Source organism: Triturus cristatus, chromosome 7 (genome assembly GCF_964204655.1).
Source record: "Triturus cristatus chromosome 7, aTriCri1.1, whole genome shotgun sequence".
Lineage (NCBI taxonomy): Eukaryota > Metazoa > Chordata > Amphibia > Caudata > Salamandridae > Triturus > Triturus cristatus.
This window is the reverse complement of record NC_140590.1, coordinates 853,891,832-853,915,209: the sequence shown is the minus strand read 5'-3', so window position 1 is coordinate 853,915,209 and position 23,378 is coordinate 853,891,832. Positions and strand designations below refer to the sequence as shown.

The following is a 23,378-nucleotide window of genomic DNA, read 5'->3' as shown; positions in this document are numbered from 1 at the left end:
CCCTAGATACGATGGGCTAGCTCGGTTACCTATACCGGGGAGGGAAGACTCGAGGTCTCCCATCACAAACAGCAATAATGGTGGATACCTAGAGGAGGGCGGTGCGAGCCACGGGCTAACAAGGAAAGCTAACAATGATGACACTGTTGTGGGAGTCATAGCCCCTAAAGGATCTCTGGGAGATTGAGGGCTATAAAAAATAGGACATGCTAGGTATCTAGCTGTTGGGGGATGTCTGGAAGGAAGGACAGTTGATCTCCTTCGCAGAGCTGCGTACCGAATACAGTCTGATGAGCAGTCAGTATCTGAGATACCTGCAGATGCAGCACATCCTCATGAAGCATACCCGACTGGAGGACTTGTCGGAGAATCAACCCTTGAGTATAGGGTACTGGTCTCTCCTTTACACAACCACGCCATTTCACTAGTCTACACAACACTCCTAACTCATAGTCTCCATCCGCTAGACTCACTCAGACACAGGAGGCAACGGGATCTAGGCAGATTGGAGGATGACGCGTGAAGCAAGACCTGCAGCTATCCCCGTGGGGTGGCATATGAGCGGACTTCCACGTGGTACATTTAAATATGTCACACAGAGCGTACTACATGAGGGTGACAAAATGGAGCGTTGCAAGGCCAACTTGTGCTTGAGGGGCTACGGCAAGAGAGGCACCCTGTTACATACCATATAGAAGTGCTCACCAGTGAGGAAGTACTGAGAGAGAGTTGGAGAGAGAATATCAGAACTGATAGAGGTGCAATTACACCTCATGCCCCAGTCGGGCACGTTGGGTATATGGGATGAGCAAACAATGGAATGATACACAGTGTTTTTCTGAAAAATAGCCCTGGCAGTTGCCTGAATGAACTTAGCCAAACAATGGGGCAGCCCCTCTACGCTCATGGTGCAGGAGTGGGAATCAAACCCTGACTAGTGCAAAAGGGCTGAGGAGCTGGTATACAAAGCCAGAAGATGCCCCCTCAAATTCGAGAGCGTCTAGAATCCCTAGAGGAATGAAGAGCCACACCGCTGACAGAGGATCGATATCTATACTCGACTTTATTATTTGCACTTTAACAGGGACTGTCTGGACAAGTTTGTGTTGAGAGGGGTGGAGGGAGGTGGGGGCAAGCCAGATGCATGTATGTTGCAAATACTAATATAAAGTTGTATATTTAAAAAAAAAAGAAAGTATAAAAAAGCACATGAAAACAGAAAAGAATAAACTACATTAGAGAAATCAAATATAAAAGAAGGAAAAAAATTATTTAAAAGAAGTTAAAATAAAAAAGGAAGACATTAGTTCAGTACATTTTGCAGGATTCATTTAAACAACATTCTTTCTAATAGATGGTCCAGCTCCTGCAGTTTCCTTACATGAATCTTCCATACAGGTGACACTGGATCCAGACCGTTTCTGTGCTTTATCATCCAACTGGCACCTGGTAGCACCACGCAGTGTTGTTTTTGAAGCCAGGAGGTCTTTGTTTTTAAGTCCCTATCCAGCAATGTAAACCTCACCTTGCATTGTTGATGTCAATTCCAAACTAACTTCTGTGCAGATACCGAGGCCCAGATGCAGGAGATGGACACATCACAGAAAACAATAACATAAAAAGCGCAGCCAAACCTAAGTGAGGCAAGAGGGCAGGGCTGTAAGGAATCTGTGGGAGATGTACAATCCATCAGAAAAAAACTTTACCAAAGGTAAGTAACTTGTTCTTCTCATGGATGGTTGCTTCTCCAGATACCTTATTATCCCTCCAAGAGGTGAGTTGAGGACGCGCACTAAGTCACACAAGGAACGATTGCACAACAGCCCTTCTACAAAAGGGTGCATCTTTTCTCGCCATATGCAAGCAATAATGCTGCACAAAGGATTGCACAAAAAACCAAGTAGCTGCCTCATAAATCCTCTGCAGCAGGCACCCCACTCAATAAGCCAGAAGTTACAGCAATACTTCTTGTTGAGTGAGCCCTGAAACACTCAGGAGGGACCTTGACAGCCAGCTGGCAACAGTGTTTGACTGATAAGGAAATCCATATAGAAATAATCTGCTTCTATGCATATCTACCTATCATCATAACTATGAATATGTTATAATCCACCTTGAATGGACTAGTCCTATGGATGTAATGCCTAATCTCCCTTCTCAGGCCAAGCCAATGCAAATGCTTCTCCTTCTTAGAAGCATAAGGTGGAGGAAAGATAATTAAGCCAACGAGCTAACCTGACTCAAATAAAACTTGGTAGCAACCTTGGGTAAAAAGACTTTGCTCGCCATGTAACACTATTCTTAGTGAACCCTGTGAAAGGGATAGAACAACCAAAGCTTGAAATTCACTACCTTTCCTAGCAGATTTGATGGCTAAAATGAAAACCCTGTCTTTCATGACCAAAACCTGAAAGAACAAGAACGAAGGGGCTCAAAAGGAGGGCTCAATAAGAACGCAAATACAAAATTGTCATCCCAAGTTAGAACTATTAAAAGAGTGGGATGGGATCTACCCTGTAAACCTTTAAAAAATCTGGCAACCAGAAGTAATTTATGTAAAGATCATTGATTCAGCAATTAAAAAAAAAAAGAACACAGGCAAAAATCACTGCCAATAACCCATTATCGTGACGATGCTGTGGTATTTTCTCGCAAAAGAGACTACAAATTGAAAAAGAGGAATTGCCTGAGCAGACGGTAGCTCTACAGAATGAAACCCTAGATTGGGCATAGTGGGAATTATACTGGAAAGATGGTGAAGAAGAACCTGATGTAGAAGAGTAAAGAAGTTGACCCTGCCCATGCAGTGCACCAACCACCACCATTACCTTTTTGAACTATCTGGGCACTGATGGAAGCCTGAATGCAAGAGCGTTGAACTGTACATGAACCTCACCGGCAACAAGCCGTAGGTATTTTTTCTGTGCTTCTCCGCAGATGTGATGTGAAAGCGCCCTTCCTGCAGATCCGGAATTTCAACCTTACCTGCTTCAGATGCTTGAATTAGAAGGTCCAAGATTGGATGTAAACCCTGTTCGTCTTGGAAATAATAAAGTAACGGAAGAAACAACCTTGAATTCTCTGGCCCGGATGAACAAGTTCTGGTTTTCCTGTTTCTTAAAGAGAATGGAGAACTTGACCCAGTGGTCTGAGATTATTTCTGAACACTTCCGAAAGAATAACGACTCCCATCTCCAACCTGTCACCTCAGGGGAGGCAGGAGAGAACTCAGATCAGTTTTGTTTTCGTAGGAAGTAAATGAGGAAGAAGCTGCGGCTTGTAAGACATGAGCTCCACCTCTGTCATTACGGGGTTAAAAAGATTGGACTGCTGCTGACTTTGAAGTCTCTGTATTGGTGGAGAGAATTGGTAAGTCTAGTCTTTTAAAATGCTGTGTACTGCAGACGGATTTTCAGTGCAGGAGAGTCAAACCCAAAGCCGAGCAATTACACGATTCTACTTAAACTTTTCTAAGGATTTCTGTCAGAGCTCAAGCTTCCTGTACTATTAAATGGCCCCATTGTTCATCATAGATGGGAATGCCCGTCCTGCAGAGATAGATAATGCTTTTGAGATTCCCTTGCCTTGCTGGTTGAAGAAATGGAGTTTATACACGCTCCCTCAAGGTTATAAAATCGCGGCAACATTTGAAAACGTGGCCGCGTCTTGACTTTTGCACCTGCGGCCGCATCTGCCATTTCTTCAAATTGCGGCACCATTAAAATCCGCGGCCGTGTTTGAAGTGTTTACACGGCCGCGTCTTGACTTCTCTGTACCCGCGGCCGCGCTTGATGTAAATTCGTGACCGCGTATTTTTTTTGTTTAACGCGCGATCGCATTTACGTTTTGCGAGGGACCGCGTCTTGCCCCAGTATTAGTGGCCACACTTGAAGTAAAAATTGCGGCCGTGTATATATTTTTTTGTTTATTTTGTTTGGGGTACCAGCTATTTTTCGTCTTTATTCATTTTTTTTTTTTTTAAGTTTTATTATTTCTGTGTTTTGGATGTTTCCGTGCACAATCAAATGCTGTTCATTAACTCTCCCGTGTGATACCAATAGAGCAGCATACCGGAATTCTGTGCATGAATTAACGCCTCATCACTTCAGAAGATTGAATAATTTAAAAGACTAGATTATCTGCCACTTCTACAGACTTCTGTGGACTGTGAAACGCATAGTATGCTTGGCTTGTTTAGCCTGGTTTACTGGCAGTCTAAATTGATGACGCTTTGGAGATCCTAGCTGGTAAGTGGAATATTTGTTTCTGCAGGACAGACATGTTATTTCTGACTGAGTTTATTGTGGTTATGTTGAGGGAAAGGAATCTTAAGTAAAGTCATTTTCGCTTTATTTTCTAGGGTCATTCCTTGAAGGTTTCCTTGACCTGAAACCCTTAAGCCTTTTTGGGGAATCAAGAAGTGGCTACCTGTTTTGGAATCCATCCCCACATCTCCTTGGGTTAGCCTTACTGTCTGAGAATCACCACCTACCATATTGGGGGCTGTCTTGGGGAGTTTGGGGATCTTCTCTTCGTTCCTGTGGATTGGGCATCACTTCAGGTTAGTGATTTCGGCAACAATTTCACACCCTTTACACCAAAATGTCTCTCGCCAGCAAACAGCATGTCCACCAACTGGGACGAACGTCACATAAGAAATCTGTGGAGCGAACCCAGGCATGGATCTGCAAGACACACTGAAGCCCACAAATTTTGCCTCCAAAGTATCTAAGCCAGTTTGCGTGTCTTGTTTGGAACTGCTGCCACCGAATCCTGAATGAAGTTCATGAATTGCAAGCTTGTGCTCTTCTGAATATGTCCTGGTCAATTATAAGTGAGCAAAAAAGCTTTATCCCAAAAGGCATGAGAGTATCTTCCTAATAAGCAAGACTTTAAAGCAAAACTTCCAGAAGTGAAAATATTTTTGCAAAAGGTACACGGGCACTTAGACACCCTCTATGGAGGAATAGCTGGGAAAGGATCCCGTTTACCAATAGCAGTGGATACCTGCACCAATAACCTTTCAAGGATTGGATAGGTTTAAAGAAAAGGCAGATCAGCAGAGATCCCAACATTTGGAGGTCGGTTGGTCACTGACCTTTGGTTCCAGCAAGGAGTAAAGGAGTTGCAGCATGAAAACTTTAGCGGGGACATAAAGAAAAAATATATGATGGAATACAAAAAGTGAATATTCCACCAATATAGGTACTTAGCAGGAAGGAAAGCTATGTGGTGCATCGATCCCAGGGAAGGGGCATCCACCTTCTGTACATATTTCATTGCTACCTATTGAGTTGCAGATCCTTTGCTCTCACCCACCGCCTTTCCCCAGACACTGCTCCAGATTAGACCAGGATAGTGTTGAGAAGCTTTGTAGCAGTCTCCTGCCTTCTACAAGTGGCTCAGAGTTGCCAGTCTGGCATCAGGGTTAGTGGTCTGGCTTTATGGTCCATGCCTCCATGCAAACGAGGTTGTGCACACCAGTGATGATGACCAGAAGCTCACTTGCTGCAAGACTTGACTCATCATCACTGGATTTTCCTAATGGCAAGGTTTATTGACCACATCAGTAGGCTTTATCAGAAATTCGCAGAAGGAGGGCCGTAGTGTCTTGAATGTAAAATGTGAACTAACTGTGGCAATCCTAAGACATCAAGCTTGTGAACCACTTCCAGTGATATCTTTTAATATTTCCAAGTGAACAATGCTACACTGTCACTCTGACTGACTGGCCAACACTGAAAACTTCAGATTTCTCGCACCTGGTTGTCGATCAAATGCCAAATGGGCTACAACAGGCAAAGCCACATTTCAGAAACATGTTAACCAAGAGCGAAGCTGCCTCAGCCCTACCACGCATATAGATGCTTAGACCTCTTAAGAAATTCCATGTCAATCATTAATAGATGACCAAAGATCACTGACCGGGCAGCTTCACATTACATATCTTGATGACTTCACTTTATTTTTCAGGGATGAACATGAATGGATCACCACAGCGATACTATTACTCTTTGGGAGAATGTATGGCCCAGGGAGGAAAACAACTGCTTTACATTTGTATTTTTATCAAAAATCACATTATCAACATTCTTTTATTTGTTAACATTTATATTTTATCTTCACTGTGCATGGATATTATCCTATACATCAGGATCGCATGACACTAAATCCGGTAAAAACATTCATTCAATTGAATCATCCTTCTCATGCTTTCATTACCCCATTCATGCTTCTTGCAAACCCACTTCCAACATTTAAAACCTATTAATGCATCACGGAATTTCTTTCTTGATTGGTCTTGGATATTGTAATATCATCTATGCATACTACTTATATGCCTTCTCTTAGGAATCAGTTACATTTTTTTTTCTCGCAATTTATCATTTGTAGTTAATCTCTCAATTTATCGTTCATTATTATACATCCAGAATCTTTGTTATTACAACTTTGCAAATCCAAATGTTCTGTATTTTAATGATGCTGTGGCTACTGTTCATTCAACTTCTCTAAGAGAACTTGAATTAACAGTAGCAACAGCATCAATAATATAAGAAATTCAGTAATGCATGAATAGGTTTTAAATGTTGGATGTGGGTTTGCAAGCAGAATGAATGAGGTTATGAAAGAGAATGAGAAGGATGGTTCAATTGAATTAATGTTTTTATTGGATTTAGGGGTATGCAATCCTGATGTATAGGATAATATCCATTCACAGGGAATATAAAATATTAATATTAATAAATAAAAGAATGTTGATAAAGTGATTGTTAATAAAAATGCAAATGTAAAACAATTGTTTTCCTCTCTGGGCCATACATTCTTCCAATGAGTAACAATATGTGTGAATAAAAAGATTAAGGTTGCCGGGGTTTTCTTTGCAATATTAACTTTTTCTTTGCCCCATGAACCGTATCTAAGCAGGCAAGACCTTCCTTTTGACATGCATCACCACAGCAGACAGTTGCTAGAAAAAGAAGCGAGTTCTTTTTATATACCCAAGACAATAGATATGGAGAATTGAATTGCGGTGAGAAAGAGCAGCAGGCACAGCATTATTTCCAACAGCAATTGCCTTCAAAAATGAAAAAAGCCAACAGAAAAATCAAACTACAGACCTGAGTGCAATAGAAAACTGAAATAAGCTTGCCAAGTTGTCAAACGGATGCAGGAGCTCTTTAGCAAGTGGTAATAACTTGGCTCTTTAGAGCTCTTCGTGGGTGTCAGCAGAAGCGGATACACAGTGGTTCTTAAATGTGGTCTATCAGAATGATGTTATCATCCACTCTCTGCAATTTCCTCGGCTCACTCCAAGCAACTTGTGGTTTGTAATTTGTTAACTTAACAGAAAGCAATTGCACCAGAGTGCTTTTGTGTCTGTACGGAGCTCTTGAAGCATGGTTGCGTACCTTTATGCCTGCATACCGTCTCAAATTGAATCTTTTTTACTGAGATAGATTGCAGGATTTCTCGCATCAGTAGGTCTCAGGAAGCATTCCTCCCTGCTCCTAAGGAAGAAATACTCTGTGAGAAAGTCCATTTTAACCGGGGTGGATGGTAGTCCACCACGAGTATTAAGGTAACTATTCTTGTTAGGTCTAATAAATGTTTCAGTAATTTAAACCTCAGCTCAACCACTGATAGACATAGCACAGAACACACAGGCTTAACTTAAGCAAACACGTAAAATGTTTAGAAGTACCAAATCAGTTAAAAACTCAAACACAATAAAATAAAAATTCCACTCCCATTTGTGAAAATAGAGAATAATTTAATGAACAGACTGACACCAAAATGCCAAAGATGCAATAAGGAGAACTCAAGATATGAATATTTTTTTTTTTTTAAATGAAATTAACACCAAAAAGCATTAAGCTCCAACCATGGTCATCTGAATGTGATTGATGGTTACCTAGGTACTAGTTAAGGAAAACTGTGATGGAGCGCAGGTTGGGTACCGAAACCAAGTTTGTTCTGGTCGGACATTTTAGCTGTCTTAGTCTCTTACCCTACTGAGTATTTTTTACTTCCATTTCAGACAGCAGGTTCCGGCCCAGATGGGCACCAAAAGGCTTTATAGCCGTCGGACAAAGAATCGGTGAAGCCATCAACTTTTGGCATGAGAGAAATTCAAATTTGTGCATGACGTAGGTGTCTCGCTGACTGGATAGTTCGCTGACTGGATAGTTTTGGTGCCTTTGCCCAGTGAAGGTTTCTGCCTTTGGGCTAAGTCACTTTTTTGGAACTCAGATTCCTCCAGCGTGGAATGGATGAAAGATGTGGCCAAGCAGGGCTCCACAAAACCAGATACTTTTTCCGTGTCGTCCCGCTGAAACAGATTTGATGCTGTGGAAAAGCTCAGAATGGGAGCAATCTGAATATTTGGCCCAGTGCCACTGCTCCTTCTCCAGCTTCACTTGACAGGTTTGCCCCGTCCTTTGGATCTTTGGAGCCAAAACTTTTCTAACTCCCAGGTTTCTCAGGATGTTAGGAGGAGTACACTTTGGCACAACCAAACGTCTTAGGACCTCAGGAACAGCACTTGAGGTTAAAGACTCACTCCAGCAGAAGCAAGAGGCGGGGTCCTGGGCAGGTCCAGTTGGAAATGGTGAGCTGGGCTCTTCAGCAAAAGAGGTTTCTAGTAGATTGTTGTGTCCCTTAACAGGAAGTCAGTCAACTGACCCTTGGAGTCCATGTCTTTGTCCAGGGTACAAGTTGGAAAAGGTCTAGCCTTTCAGATCTACTCAATGGTCTTAACAGCAGGTGCAGTCCTTCTGTCTTCCACAAGTCCAGTGGAGTTCGGAAGAGGGTGCCTAAGGCCACATTTATGCCTGACACTAGCTTTGGGGGGGATGGTGACTCCTGGCCCCTCCCTAACAATTAGGTAAAAAATTCCCAGAGGTAACCTTACCAACTTTTGCAGCAGTTCCTGTCTGTTCTAACACTAGCAGCCCCTTGCACTGTGAAGTGGTGGGTAGGGGAGGGGTAATACAAAACAAAAACAGCACAGAAGACAAAAAATATATATAACTGGACTTACCCGCTCTGACTGCCACCGCCTTCCTCCCGATCGCCTCCGTCCAGGAACTGCTGCACACTGCGCAGGCTCCCAAATTCCAATTCCAGTGCTGCTCTCATGCTGGGATTACTTTGCTGGGAATAGTATTCCCAGCATGACATCAATATTGGGATTGGTCTAAGCGATATGGTTCGGTGCTCAGACAGCTACTGGGAGCATTTGTTGGCTCTCCACCCGGCTGTACAACACAGCTTGGGTTGGAGAAAGGCTAAGCACACATGACAGTTTGGCCCGTCTCAGGGGGCTAGCCAAATAGTTGTGCACATTTAGCAGTGCCCACCACTCCCGCTACCTCCATGGTGCGGCAGCTGCAGCGTCAGTGTAGTTGGCCATGCCCCTCCCTCGGCTCGCAGCCTGCAGGAGGAAAAATAAAATGATAATAAAAATGTTTTATTATCATTTTATTTTTCTCGTTTGCCTCTGCTTGCTTTCAGCAAGGGGAGACGCTCCTCCACCATAACAGAGGAGCAATCCCTGTGCTCTAATGCAAACAATCCAACAATGCCCATCACTACATAATTCCAACATGGTAGAACCTTTGCTTCCATGTGTAGAGCCCATGTGCCCCTCAGAAGTGTGGCCAGGGAAATGAGCAACCCCTCCTCTGTGGTCATTCAATCCCGGTTCTAGGGGCAGCACAACGCCTTTCCCACTGGGATTGCTGCCTGGCTGGCTAGAGGGACAAGACAGGTGGCTGGCCAATATGTTAGCTACATCTGTCTGTGACAGAGTATGCCTCTTTGAAGTTTATTACGTTCCTGGACACTGCAATCCTTTCAGAGGAACAGATCACCTCCCCACATCCAAAGCCTTTGTCTTCAGCTCTGAGAGCCAGTACATACCTCATCAAAGAGCCTATTCAGCTTCTGGGTAGCAGTTGGAAGTTCATGCAAATGGGCGTATAGAGGCTTTAGATAGCACAAAGGTGACTTTTTTAAAGTATCTTTAGTAAAATAATTATTACACATCCAACTTTAACAGTGGATTGGGCGTGTAATAAAAATGTAAAAAAGTCCATAAATGAACTTTGTAGCTGTTTCCTAAGTAGAGATAACATTATTTAATTTTAATATTATATCCCAAAACTTCCCTATGTAGCAGCTAACACTGCTATAGGGAAAATAGCTTTTGGGGCAATGTCACTGTAAAGGCATGTTTTGCATGAAACCTTTACATATCCTACTTGTAAATACAATGCACCCTGTCATATTGGCAATAGGGTCTACTTAAGGGTATTTACTAATATTTAAAACAAGGGTTTACGTCCAATTTTTAGTTTTAAAACTACTCAGGCAGGCTACATTAGTAGGCCTGCAGTCATATTTTACACAGTCACTCTAGTGGTGGCACAAAGTGTATTCCAGTCTAAACGTGACATTTAGCTGACAGACTCTGGGTACACTTTGTACCATGTACTAGGGACTTAGAGCTAGTTTAAATAAGCTCATTAGTTGTATACCAGATCCACGTGTTTTAAGGAGTCAGATACCATACACTGGACAATAGTGTCCCAGTGTGCAGAGACCAAATTCCAGCTAAGAAAATTTTGCAAAACGTGGGTCTGACCACGCAAAATGGGGCATTTTTCTACACTCAACGTGTACCTTTTCTCCTTCCAAAAAGCCAGTCTCCACCACACCATCCTCTTGTAGATTGTCTGCCAACACATTTTTAACAACAACAAGCTACCTGAAACTAATCTGCTCCAAAACAGAAATACTATTCTAAATGCCCCAACAGCCATGCCAAACAGTAAACATGGGTATCATCCTCAATGCCCATCTTGTATCTGTGGTCAGCACATGACATCACTGATTAGATCTAATTGCATGTAGCATCCCTTGACATTGAACCTCGGAGGAACAACCAATACTAGTGATAAAAACTTCCACTCGATCTTCATCTGCATGCCACACCATCAAACTTCACATCTCCAGTCCAACATGCAGCAGTTCAATATACCCAACATTTAGTTGACTTCCAGCTCACTTTATTTCACTTCACCAGTCCCCTTAAATATCCGAACCACGTGCAAGGCCTAAAAGCTTACTTGAAAAAGTAGCAAAATTCCACCATCACAAAATGAAAACAAACCATCATGGCATGTGCCTAGTGCTTAACGAGACAAAATGTATCGCACAATTCTACAACACACAGCAGATCAAATAGAGGGCAATAGCTGGCAGACTGCAAATTTAGACTACACAAGAAATGTCCTTTTGACAGCAGCATCAAAACACTCATGTATACTTTGCCTTTAATGGCGGTAGTAGGAAAACTGGAAGCAACGGTTAATAACAAAGTGGAAGCAAAACCTAAATATATATCACAATGTAGCAAACCAACCTTAAAATAAGCTTGGTTTTTCCAGAACTTGTTAACGTTGTTCGGCAAGAGACAGACAAGGTATAGCTCTCAAAAGGACCTCATGTGAAGGAGTTTGGTCGCCTTTCTTGTTTGCAGATTTCAACTATTGTCATGACCAAAACTGCATTTTCTACAGGAACACTTCAACCTTTAAAAACTTCACATCTGCATAGTATGTTTACCATTTTTGCAGACGAGAAAATCTTAAAGTGCTGAAAAAATAACCACTTCAGTGATTGCTCAAAATAAATATTAGTGAATCAATCTCGCAGAAAAAAAGAAAAATCTTAACACTTTTTAAAAAACTATACAAAGAAATCTTTTTTTTTAAATGTATAGAACTTGTGAATCAAGTAGGCACTCTTTCTGGGAAAGTTGGATGTGACAGATATGGGTCCAGAACGTCAGAGCTGAAAGAAGGAAAGGGACTGGCGAAGTGAAGAAACATTATATAAATCAAAGAGAGAGAGAGGAAAAAAGGAAGCTGGTTCAATTCCCCTGAGTACAAATGTAGAAAATCTAATGGAACCAGCCCCACGGTCGAGGGGGATATGTGTATGTAGATATGAAGAAACAGAATAGTCTCTTTAGTCAAGGGAAACCATTTAAGTTTTTAAGAAAGGCCTCACCCACCAACCTAGTTGGTGGCATGCTTCATCATCGGCCCCCACTAGGGGTACCGAATGCACCCCAAGTGTGCTGCAACGCCTGCAATTGCAGCGGAGCTGGTTTATTGTCAAGGTGAGTGTGCAGTGATGGTGTAGTGCGTGTATATTTAAAATCTGTCCCTCTGGTCCCAAAAACCAATTAGAATTATTTAATAATGGGCCATGGGCAGCAATAAAAGGAGGCAGGGGATGGCTAAGGAGGTATCAATGGCCGCCACCATCCAGTGGGGTCAACATGTTTCAGCCAGTGCCTGGAAACTGGGGCTGGCTTTCATCAGGACCAAGAAAGTGGAAGGTGAGAGGACAGGTCTAACAGAGTGTGTATAGCCGTCTATGTGTGGCGCATGCTAAGTCGCCTTAACTGGCAGAGGGGGTATTCCTCTTATTTCCAATCACCAAAGATTAAACGGACAGGCTCCATGAGTCAGGATTAGGGGTATTCTGTCACATACCACGGAGTCAGAGAGAGGCCATACAGGTTTGCGGTATGAGCTCTGTCAGCTACAAATGGTAGCTGTGACAGAAAACCCCTACTCCTGACTCATGAAGCCTGTCCCTTTAATCTTTGGTGATTGGAAATAAGAGGAATACCCCCTCTGCCAGTTAAGGTGCATTAGTGTGCGCCGCACATAGACGGCTTTACACACTCTGTTAGACCTGTCCTCTCACCTTCCACTTTCTTGGTCCTGATGAAAGCCAGCCCCAGTTTCCAGGCACTGGCTGAAACATGTTGACCCCACTGGATGGTGGCGGCCATTGATACCTCCTTAGCCATCCCCTGCCTCCTTTTAATGCTGCCCATGGCCCATTATTAAATAATTCTAATTGGTTTTTGAGACCAGAGGGACAGCTTTTAAATATACACGCACTACACCATCACTGCACACTCACCTTGACAATAAACCAGCTCCGCTGCAATTGCAGGCGTCGCAGCACACTTGGGGTACATTCGGTACCCCTAGTGGGGGCCGATGATGAAGCATGCCACCAACTAGGTTGGTGGGTGAGGCCTTTCTTAAAAACCTAAATGGTTTCCCTTGAATAAAGAGACTATTCTGTTTCTTCATATCTACATACACATATCCCCCTCGCCCGTGGGGCTAGTTCCTTTTGATTTTCTATAGAAGTGAAGAAACAGCCAACTTACTATCCAATTTTTCAGAAGTGCTGGTGCTATAATGTAGGATGATCACAACTATTACTTAGATATGTGAGACCTCTTTGCTAAAGCTCCGTAATGGGCAGGTTAGCGGCTTGAGTCTCTCACCTACTCCAGCACTTTAGACATGTGATGGGCAGGGAAGTGGCTAGACCCTGAGCTGTTGCCTTACTACAGACAGTCTGAGCAGTGCTAAATTTGGAAAAGAATAAGTGCTGAAGCCCAGTGTTTTACTCAGAAACCGGCAGTGGGTGCTACTGAATGTCAGCATGTCGAACCAAGGCTGCATAGTATTAACCCCAACTCATCTCTTTTTAATCCTCTGCAGACACTCCCTACCCCTCCAGCACAGATTCCTGCTCTCTCTCTCTTTGTCATGGTTTTTACATCTTTATCTTCCTCCTTCCCCCCCTTGTGATTTCACTCTTGCTCTGGGTCAAAGTTTGATGAAGAAAAATATGTGTTGGTCCCAAATAATGAGTGCTGGTCAGCACAACCTTTAAACACCAGCTCAAATTAAGCACTTAGAGTGGAAGCAAGTGTTTACCCTCATTGCAGTGGTCATGTCAGGTCCCTCATCTTTGTGGCTAAGCTTTAGGGATTTGGTGGGCTCTTTATTGCTGGTACGACTGCTTGCTCACATTTCTGTACTGTGGCAGTGTGGGCTTTGGCGTCATCCATGCAGTACAACAGCTGGCCTGACCTTCGAGAGTCCAGATCACTGGTGGCCTCTGGCCACAGGAAGATTCAGTCATTCAAATGTCACTTTAGTGAAAGAGCATTTTAAGGCATTTACCTTCATCACTGCAGGCAGGTCTGTGAGGTAGTAGTGTTCCAGATGCACGTTTGCTGCTGCCAGGGTCAGTAAATACTCATTCCGGGCCTCTGTCAGCTGCTGGGTGCAGTCAGCAAGCTGTGTAGAGAACTAGGGGTGACAGAAGAGACAGCCATCACCACACTGAGAGTGAAGTACAAGAAAGCATCACATGACTCTCAAATGAGTGAACTCGTTGCCATGGAATACATATTCGCATTGAACCACAGATTCACTCAAAAGTCATCATTCCCTTGCTAAGCTCCTTGCATGCTTCTTAGAAAGAAGGTCACATTCATCACCACTCACATATATCAATACAGAACATTAATGGTGTAGATCTGGGTCTCTGATGTGTTTGAAGTCAGCACGTTCCAGAAAAATACATGATGGCCACATCTCACCCAAAGGCTGGAATTGGCATGAGGTCTGTGATTCTGTAAGATCTATCGCCAATTGTGAAATGCTTCACTTTACTACCTGGAGCAGACAATGCATGTACAAAGGTTAATATTGTCACTTTTGCTCCCTTTGAATTGTGTTGCTATGTACCTCACTATACTTTGCTGCACTTTGTTTAGACTAATGGATGAGTAATGTACACTTACAGTATGGTGGTTTGGCCAACAGTGTCTGCATGTTGGAAGATGGCCATTTGCGACTGCTCAGGGGCATGCACCAAGCTGCCAGGGCTCGTGTAGAACCTTTCCATGACAAGGGCATTATATATGGAGCTGTCTTATCAAGATATATATATATAGATATATAAACATATCCAGACATTCCTATGAGATCGAGAAGAGTCAGTGAGCAGAGGAGAAGAGAGTCGTCCACTCCTGTAAATGAGTCTGGGCACACCTCAATAGTAAGTAAGTCAGTAAAAGCTTATACAGCATGCGAATGCCTGATGGTGTCTTGGCGCTAACGCCCTGAAAAGAGGCCCTACAGTAGAGCCCTGTTTGGAAAGGAGTTAGAAAAGCCAGGTTTTTAACATCTTCCTGAATTCTGTCAGTTTTGGTTAGGAACTTAGATAGGAGGACATAGAGCTCCACAATTCACAATTTACTTACCAATCTCTCTTTATTAATTCTAGGGATGGCTACCAGCTTAGCTGAGCTGGACCGAAGATCACAGCTGGGCACATGCCAACAGAAGATTTTTTGGAAGTATTTAGGGCCATTCTTATGAAGCGTTTCGTGGACCAGGCAGAGGGCCTTACATTTGATCCTCTTGCAAATTGGAAGCCAGTGAAGGCCAGAGATGCTTTGAGAACCAGAACTAACTTTTGGGATTTTCACGAGCAGCTTCACTGCTACATTTTTGAAGGGATTGAAGCTTTTGCAGCAAACACTGCTGTATGCCATTGAACAATGCATTACAATAGTCGATCCTTGAAATGACAAGAGCCACGATGATCATTTTCTGAAATTCTGAGTGAATGTTGGGAAAAACCTTTTTCAGGATCCTGAGCAGATAGAAGTATTAAGATGTAACTTGATTAATTTGATTGGAAAAGCAGAGCTTTCCGTGGAACAGGACTCCTAAATTCTTAGCTTTCTCCACTGGTGTGGGGAGTGGGCCAAGATTAGAAGGCCACCAGGAGATGTTCCAGAAGGTGGCATTATTTCCCAATAGGAGCACCTTCGTATTCTCGGAGTTTAATTTAAGACAGTTTTCCTGCATCAATATCACTATTGTGCCAAGCAGTCGTTAAACTTATTGGCCACCTCTTTGACATTAGATGAGACCGACACTACTATTTGAGTCTCGTCGGCGTAAGAAATAAGAGAAAACCTGTGATATTGAATATTACAGTCAGCAGCCGCGCTAGGAGAATTTGGCATGCTTCTTTCTTGCCATGATTGAAATTTGCAGCACAAATGGCATGCAATTGTGCTTAGCATTGTCTTATATCTATCCCCATCTGCTGCAAAGGTGACTTCACCCACAGTCAAGGGAAGACTCGTTTGGAGGAAGGGTAACTGGCAGCGGAGGGTAAATGGAGAGGAGGGACGGCAGATTGCGAAGAAATTCCCATTGACCTCTAGATAAATGGATGAGGTGGAGCCAGAGATGCCCCCTTAGTGCAGCCCGGGGAGCCGGAGTGTCCCACATGGAGTATAGGAAGAAGGGAAAGGATAGAATTATTTTAAGGGAGCTGGGTTTTAAAAAGTCCCATGGGCACGGTGAGTGGGGTGTGGGAGTGGGCCCTCCTCCTCTCTCTGTGGCAATGAATGAGGGGAAGTTTCTTGCTGTGTCTCCTGGGGACCACGTTCTTCAGGTGCGAACCAGCTCTGAGCAAAGATCACTAAACGATGCTCCCGAGGCTGCAGACCAGAGGCTCGCTTTAATGGAGCTTCACAGACTTTGTGAGTAGCTGCTAGCGTTTTATGGTGTAAAGCCAGGCTGCTGTGCAACAGAACAAAAGGCACACCACATAGATCTTTGTGTTCATATGTGTGCGCTGGCTACTGTGCTCGGACTACTTCCACCAGTGCTCCCATGATGGTGAAAATGTATGAAATGTTGATACATTTAAAAAGAGTGTTCCTTTGCAACTACAACCATGCCCCTGAGATGCCCACTGCTCAGACAGTGCGATTATGAATGCCAGGTGTAAAGAGGGCAAGTGCCATGGTAGGGAGTACATTGATCAGGAAAGTAAACAGTCACAAGGGTGTAACAGGAAAACAAGACTGGTGCCCTTATCTGCTGGAAGAAACTATTCCAGTGAGAGTATACCTGGGCATAGAGGACGATAAGAGTGCGCTCACTGTAGTTCACGGGCACTACGATGCATTGTGTATGTGCACACTGCTCCAGGTTTTGGGGAGTTTTGAAGAGACAAACATTTTAAATATGAAGTCTGTAGGAAAGCAATTGGCCCTAATTAAGGGTTCTGTAGAAGTGTAGCGAGACAATTCATCAAGGTGGAGATCTGCTGAGAAAAGTGCATCCCTTCTACAGCCGAGAGAGAATTCCTCGTTTGGAGGGTCTACCAGTCTGCAGTCCAATATCAATGATACTCCAAACATAGACCATTAGATTCCGTGTATGCTTGAGACCCGACCCGTCACGTTGAGGATTATTAAATTCTTCTTGATATATGTGAACATTTACGTGAATCACTGAATGGATGTTGCTGAGGTTTGATCATTACAGTGCACTTTGTTATCACGCCATAGGATACACCTGCTGGTTGTGGAATCAGCACAGGGCTTCTCGACAATCGTCCATCGCAGGGCAGGACTTCACAAGGTGCCCCAGCAGTGATGGATTGCTCGGGGTGGGCAAGCACCCCTGAACAATATTCTCAAAAGACACTAACAAACGGGTGTTCTGCATTTGGGGGCATGGACTTGTTTCCCTGTAAGCTCATTTTGAACCCATATGAGAATGAAGCAGGAAAACGGGTAAGTTTGTAGCGCTAGAAGATGCAGCTGGAAATAACTAGGAACAAGTATAAACGCTCAGTTAACAGTCATATCACGATGCTTTCTTATAGCGTGTTTGGGTCCACTACTTAGTCCTATAGACTCTGTGTGCTCCTTACTACTCAATACTACTAGTGTCAGTTATAATAGCATCATTGGAGCGCATCGAAGACAGATGAAAAACAACAGATATCATACACCGCAGTGTGCAGCGCTGAAAGGGGACCCCATGCTATCTCCGTGTGTACCTACTAAGGTGTTAAGGTGTACAATCTTCTAGCTGGATACGTTCTGAAACTCTGGCTTTCTACTTGGCTGTGCATGGTGATACAGCTGATCACATGAAAATGTACCCCTTTGAAATAGGCTCACTGTAAAAGTGCAGGGCACACATGTAATACACCACCTGCAGCTACCTTGGAAGCCAATGGTAGAAAATACACCACACCAAACAACTGGGGATGTCACAGGCTGTTAGAAAGCAGCTGCTCTACATTAGACAGTTTTAAAATGCACACCACAGCATGCAATCGGTGAGAAAAATCGAACTGATGACTTTAGTACTCAAGTGTGGCAAGGGTGGAAAAAGGCGTGTCATGCAGTATTATGCTCATGTGTGGAAATAAACAAGAACATGCTGTCTAGTGTATGCCCAGTCTTAAAGTGCTAAAGTGCTAAAATCTGCATCTCACTGCTGCATACACAGGATGGCAAAGTGATGGAACCTGAAGAACTCTGCACACTGGGTGACATAAAACTAGACGATGTGCACAAGGCAGGAACGTCTGGTACTCAGCAGTACAGGGCACATCGAGTGCTAACGTTGTAGAATACACAGTACATGTTACACAAGGTGAGAGCGTGTTAGGATTGGTCATACTTTGCACACAGGATAGTTTAGTGCAGGATATGCATTGCGGAGTACACAAGATAGGAATGTGATGGATTTTCTGGTACAGTATACACGGAGTAAGAGATCCCTGGAAGAAGCGCAGTGGGAAAGTGCTGGGATTTGAGACATTATTTATGATATAGATGGTGAGAAAGTGCAGGACTTTGTAGTACGGTGAACAATGTGGATAAGAGCCTGAATCAGTAGAACAGACAACAGGAACAGAAAGGAACAGAAAAATACAGGGCTCTTTCATAACAGGATTGAGCAGGAGCAAGTTTTGGAGAGACCCAAGTGAACAAGAGCGTGCATGCACTGAGGGTATGGCATAGAGAAAGATAGTGTCTCTACAGAGGATTGACAAAGCCAGGTGCCCTGCACCTAGCGGGAGGAGTGAGATTCCGCAAGAGTCCCATCATCGTCCCCTATCGCCATTGTACTGGTGCATGTTTTATTGTGGCGTTCAGGTGTCTACCTTGGCACTCAGCTTCTGCAGACTGGTTTTAGAGTGAAAGATTCCGTGATCGCTTTTCTTCAGCCTATGGGTAAAAAGGAGAGGGGGTGGAAGAGTGAGAGAGAGGGAGAGAGGGAGAGGGAGGGAGAGAGAGAGAGAGATAGAGAGAACTTTATTCAGAGTATTCTTTTCAACACCTAGTACATCAACAACTTACAAAGAAAAAAATTGTTTGCATAACACACCACAATATTTGATACATTTCATGGACCACTACTCCCTCTACATTCAGGTATCTCACCCATATCCCACAATTGACTTATGCTGTGCAAATATCTGTAGTGCCTTTACATTCAGGTACTACATTCATACATCACAACCTTCTTTTTACAGTGAACATTTATACACTGTATACATAAACCACAAGGGTTTGATACAGTATGAGGACACTTATTTCTCTACACTCAGGTCACTGCATCCTAACATCATGTTTTTATACTATGTGAGGGTACCTAGTTTCTCTACATTCAGATACTGTGCTTATACACAACAACATTCTGATACTGGGCACATACCTTGAATCCCTCCACATTCAAGTACACAACCATGCACCTCAACGTTCTGAAATAGTCATAGATCATTAGCCACTACATGATAAAAGTTTCATGCTGAAAAATCAACCTCGACTAGTCTGTGATGGCCAATAGCGTGGAAAAGGTGGTCTTCACCTGGCCTCAGCATCAGAAGCCTTCTCACGGGCGACTTCGCTGACACGCTCCAGCTGTCCATAGCGCTTCTTGTTCTTGGTCACTTCTCTTACAGTCTCAAGAAGTTCTGCCTGCACCCTCAGAAGCTGTTCCATACTCTGAGGACAGAAAGAGTTAAATGTGAGCTAAAGCAAAATCCTAAATGTGACCAGTAATAAAAATGACTGGGAGTGATATGGTCAAGCCTTCCAGAGTGTGCTGGACTAGAAGGACCACAATGGAGGCCATAGTCTAGAGTCATGGCTGGTAAGAGCAGAGGTTAAACCTGATCTCACCGGCTACTGACATGCAACGTCTGACCTATTGCTGAGCCAAGGGCACAAGTATTTGCTGTTGGCCTGTCATTGTTTTCTCTGTGTTACTGATATGCTGAGCTCCTTCTCACTGAGTGCAGAGGTGTGGAGTATAATGTCATTATCTGTTTTTGTGTTGAGTTGACCGTGATGAGTCTGCTGCTGCAGTGAGTTTACTGTCACTAAATGCGACTGTGCTCGTGTTAATATGTACTGATACACTGTTGTGAGGAATCAACGTGAAGATTCTGGGTGGACAGAATCACTGATAACAGTTGGCGTTAGACTCCTCAAAATGGAAAATGACTGAAGGCTGGAATTTGCTCTGCAGAATACCTCAAAATGTTCCTTATTCTGGGGGGTTTAACGTGGATATTTATCACCTTTTCTGACCAGGTGATAAAGGTCTGAAAGCCCTTCTGTGCAGTGTAGCGAGAACGAGTCTGGTGGGAGGGTGGAAGAGGTTAGGGGAAGATGCTTCTAGCATGGTGGCAACATTAAATGCCCCCCTTATTCCTTGGCAGAAAGGCAGGCATCGGGCAGGGAACAGGTCTGGGCTGCAATGCAGCTCTTTGTCGAAGAGATTTTACCAGACAGATTTGTCAGTCGGTAAAATCAGTTTCAGACCACTGATAACTGTGAGGAGCAGAAGTCCACATGGGAAATACGCTCCGTGGAACTTGTACATGGGGCCCTCGTGTCCTACCAGTTGCTTCAAGAAACAGGGTAGACCAAAGCTGAAGTCTTTGGCGAAATGGGACCACTCTGCGTGCCCAAGATAAGTTTGCTTCTAGAACTTGACCTCCACATTCCACTTGGCCTGTTACTGCTTAAGTTGTATATTATGTAACAATGAACATGATTTAAAAGTGACAATAATCCAAGACGAATACCTTGAATTTGCTTGTGACCTCATAGGCAGGCAATGCAGCCTGATTAATGACAGCCTGATGTGGTCTTGTGTTTTTTAGGTCTCGCTGAGTCAGCGCGCATGCGCTGCTCGGAGAGACTTTAGTAGGTGAGTTTTCAAAGTGCTGCTGGCTGGCGACAAGCTTGTGTTCACGCGAGCCATCTGTCTTTCCTCTTGCTTGCTCCCTGCCTCCGCCCCTCCCCCCGCCTTGTGACGACTTGCGTCCTGCACGGACAACTTAAATCCGTAATAAATCTGGGCCTTTAATTCTTAGCATCTGAGCTGTCCCTCCAGCATTTTTAACACCCTCCTCCCCATACCTTACTGTCACATTAAAAACCAGAGTTGTGTGGAGTAGATGGTGTTTTTGTCTGTGTTGTGCGTTTTTGCACACTTCCGGTCTTGGCTATATTTGGCTCTTGCATTGCAATTAGAATCTCATCTAAATTATAATAAAAACTGAAAGAAAATGTCTTTTTTTATTTTGATAGAAGACTAGTTTGTGGGTTTGCGCGGGGACTTTGCTCTCAAGGCAGTCATTCCCTTATGGGAGATCAGTTTCTGTGGCTTGCCTCCCACATCAGAAGGCTTTGGGTTGATTTTTTATCACAAAGTTGCCTGGAGCCAGCGGGCACATCCGACCCAAAACATTTGATGCTCCCCTGCAATTAAAGCCAACACAGAATAAAGCGGGCCCAGCCCACGCTTGAAAACATATCTGTGGAACCCTACAGGAACAGCGATAACCTCTGCCCTGTGGCCTGAAAATGAATAGCTGAGAAACAAGCATTGGCATAGGTCTCGCTTTTGGGACCTTATAAGTATTTAGTTATGCAGCACAATATCCTTAGTGCAACAACAACTGTTGCATGGCAAAACACTTATAAGGTCCCAAAGGCGAGACCTATTGGCTATGCCAATACTTGTTTAGCTCGATGATCAGACACCTTGATATGGGCAGGGCCACCACTTTTAGCAACCTCCGTGTAATGGCAAGTTAAGGCAAGATGTTCTTGGCCAGTTTACATAGACAGTTGCAGATTTTTGCCACCTCAGTAATTGTTTTCTTCAGGAGGTGCTTATGATTGAATTTCCAAAACTGCTATTTGTGGAGTTTGTCCAATTACTTCAAGAAAAGAAAAAGTGAGGACAGTGCATCCACCGTCAGCTGCAGTATCTCTGTCTTTGACTCAGTGACCAATTTGCTCTTTGTGACAACCAAGTCACTTCATTTAGGTTCTTGACTCTCCGGGGTAACGAGGTCGAACGGTCAAGGCTTATGCAAGGACATGGACGCAGTTTTATTACACAGCATCATAATGTAAATAGCACCCAAACTCATTGTCCAACAAGTGTTTATTCTTCACAGAAGACCAGGAATTGCATTTACCCAATCAGCAAACAGAACATTTATAATTATGACACACAACAAAAACACAGGTGTTTCTATCACCGACATATTTTTATTGTGTCTATGCACTAGATATTCTAAAACCTAGCCCTAAAAAAAGCAACAAGAATGCTGGAGGTTCTGCGGGGAGGCAGGTGCAATCTCACACTTATTGGGGGCATGCCCCAAACAATACACTTTTGGGATGAAGTATTGACAGGCATAACTCGAATAACTCCGGCAACAATCGTCTTGTGCAGGCCAGTCGACAACGCATACCCTCTTCACACTACAAGAGGATGAATATTATCTCAGCTACTTCTAGGGGCCAAAGTTACGATTCAGTCACACTGGGGCCAAATGGAACCTCTAACTCGTCTCCACTGGTTACAAAGACCATGTTGTTTACTATGGTGTTAAAATTTTGCCTCTGATCTGGGCGAAAAGCAAGTGAAATCCCAGAAGGTACAGGGTACGGCGACTGGGTATCTAAATAAGGATCACAGGAACCTTCCCTGTCCATAGACATTGAGAGTATGAAGGCTGGTTTACCAGACTCAATATCTACAACATAGGAACATGGGAGAAAGTTTGTAAATAGCAGCTCCGAACTGTGAGAGGAGTGAGTGGCTGGGATGAGGAGGTTGGTGGAGAGGAGCTACGTTGAGATCTATATAGTTTTAGATTGATAGGCGCGTATGGCCACTTTACATTCTAGTCCTACTGTCAATGTTACTATCTCATTGAGCAGCGTTCAGGAGAACTTTGAAAATCTTGCATTACTGAACCCACTCTTCAGATTCTGAGACAGGGAAGCTGTTTCTGCACTGCGAGTCAGCAGACCTTAATGTCATTTTCTGCGTAATCCGGTTGAATTTACTACCAATATGTGATCAGCGGAAAGGCACAGACTTTTGTAAGAATTAGGTTCATAAAGGTTCCGCCAAGAAAATCAAAACAGCTCTACATAAGCATTATGGCGCTGATAGACTGAAAAACAGCAGCACACACTGTAGTGATGTTCGTCGAGCTCCAAAGGGGTATCACTCGGGACACTACAAATACAATGTGCACAAAAAACTACTGTGTAAATCACTGTGGTTGGCAGTAAGATATATACAGGGTCGGATGTTATTCTCAGTCAGTCTCTA

At 43.6% G+C, this 23,378-nt stretch overlaps 1 protein-coding gene across 3 annotated transcripts in view; it reads right to left on the bottom strand.

The window, feature by feature from the left end:
- Positions 1–23,378, bottom strand: part of FCHSD1 (FCH and double SH3 domains 1) — a 288,678-nt gene that overhangs the window by 184,649 nt on the left and 80,651 nt on the right. For all 3 annotated transcript variants that reach the window (XM_085617778.1, XM_085617779.1, XM_085617780.1), the window contains 3 exons: positions 19,596–19,732; positions 18,889–18,952; positions 14,070–14,198 (listed from right to left, as the gene is read on the bottom strand). In XM_085617778.1, coding sequence (XP_085473904.1) covers positions 14,070–14,198; positions 18,889–18,952; positions 19,596–19,732 — 330 coding nt within the window. The remainder of the gene's footprint in view (positions 1–14,069; positions 14,199–18,888; positions 18,953–19,595; positions 19,733–23,378) is intronic.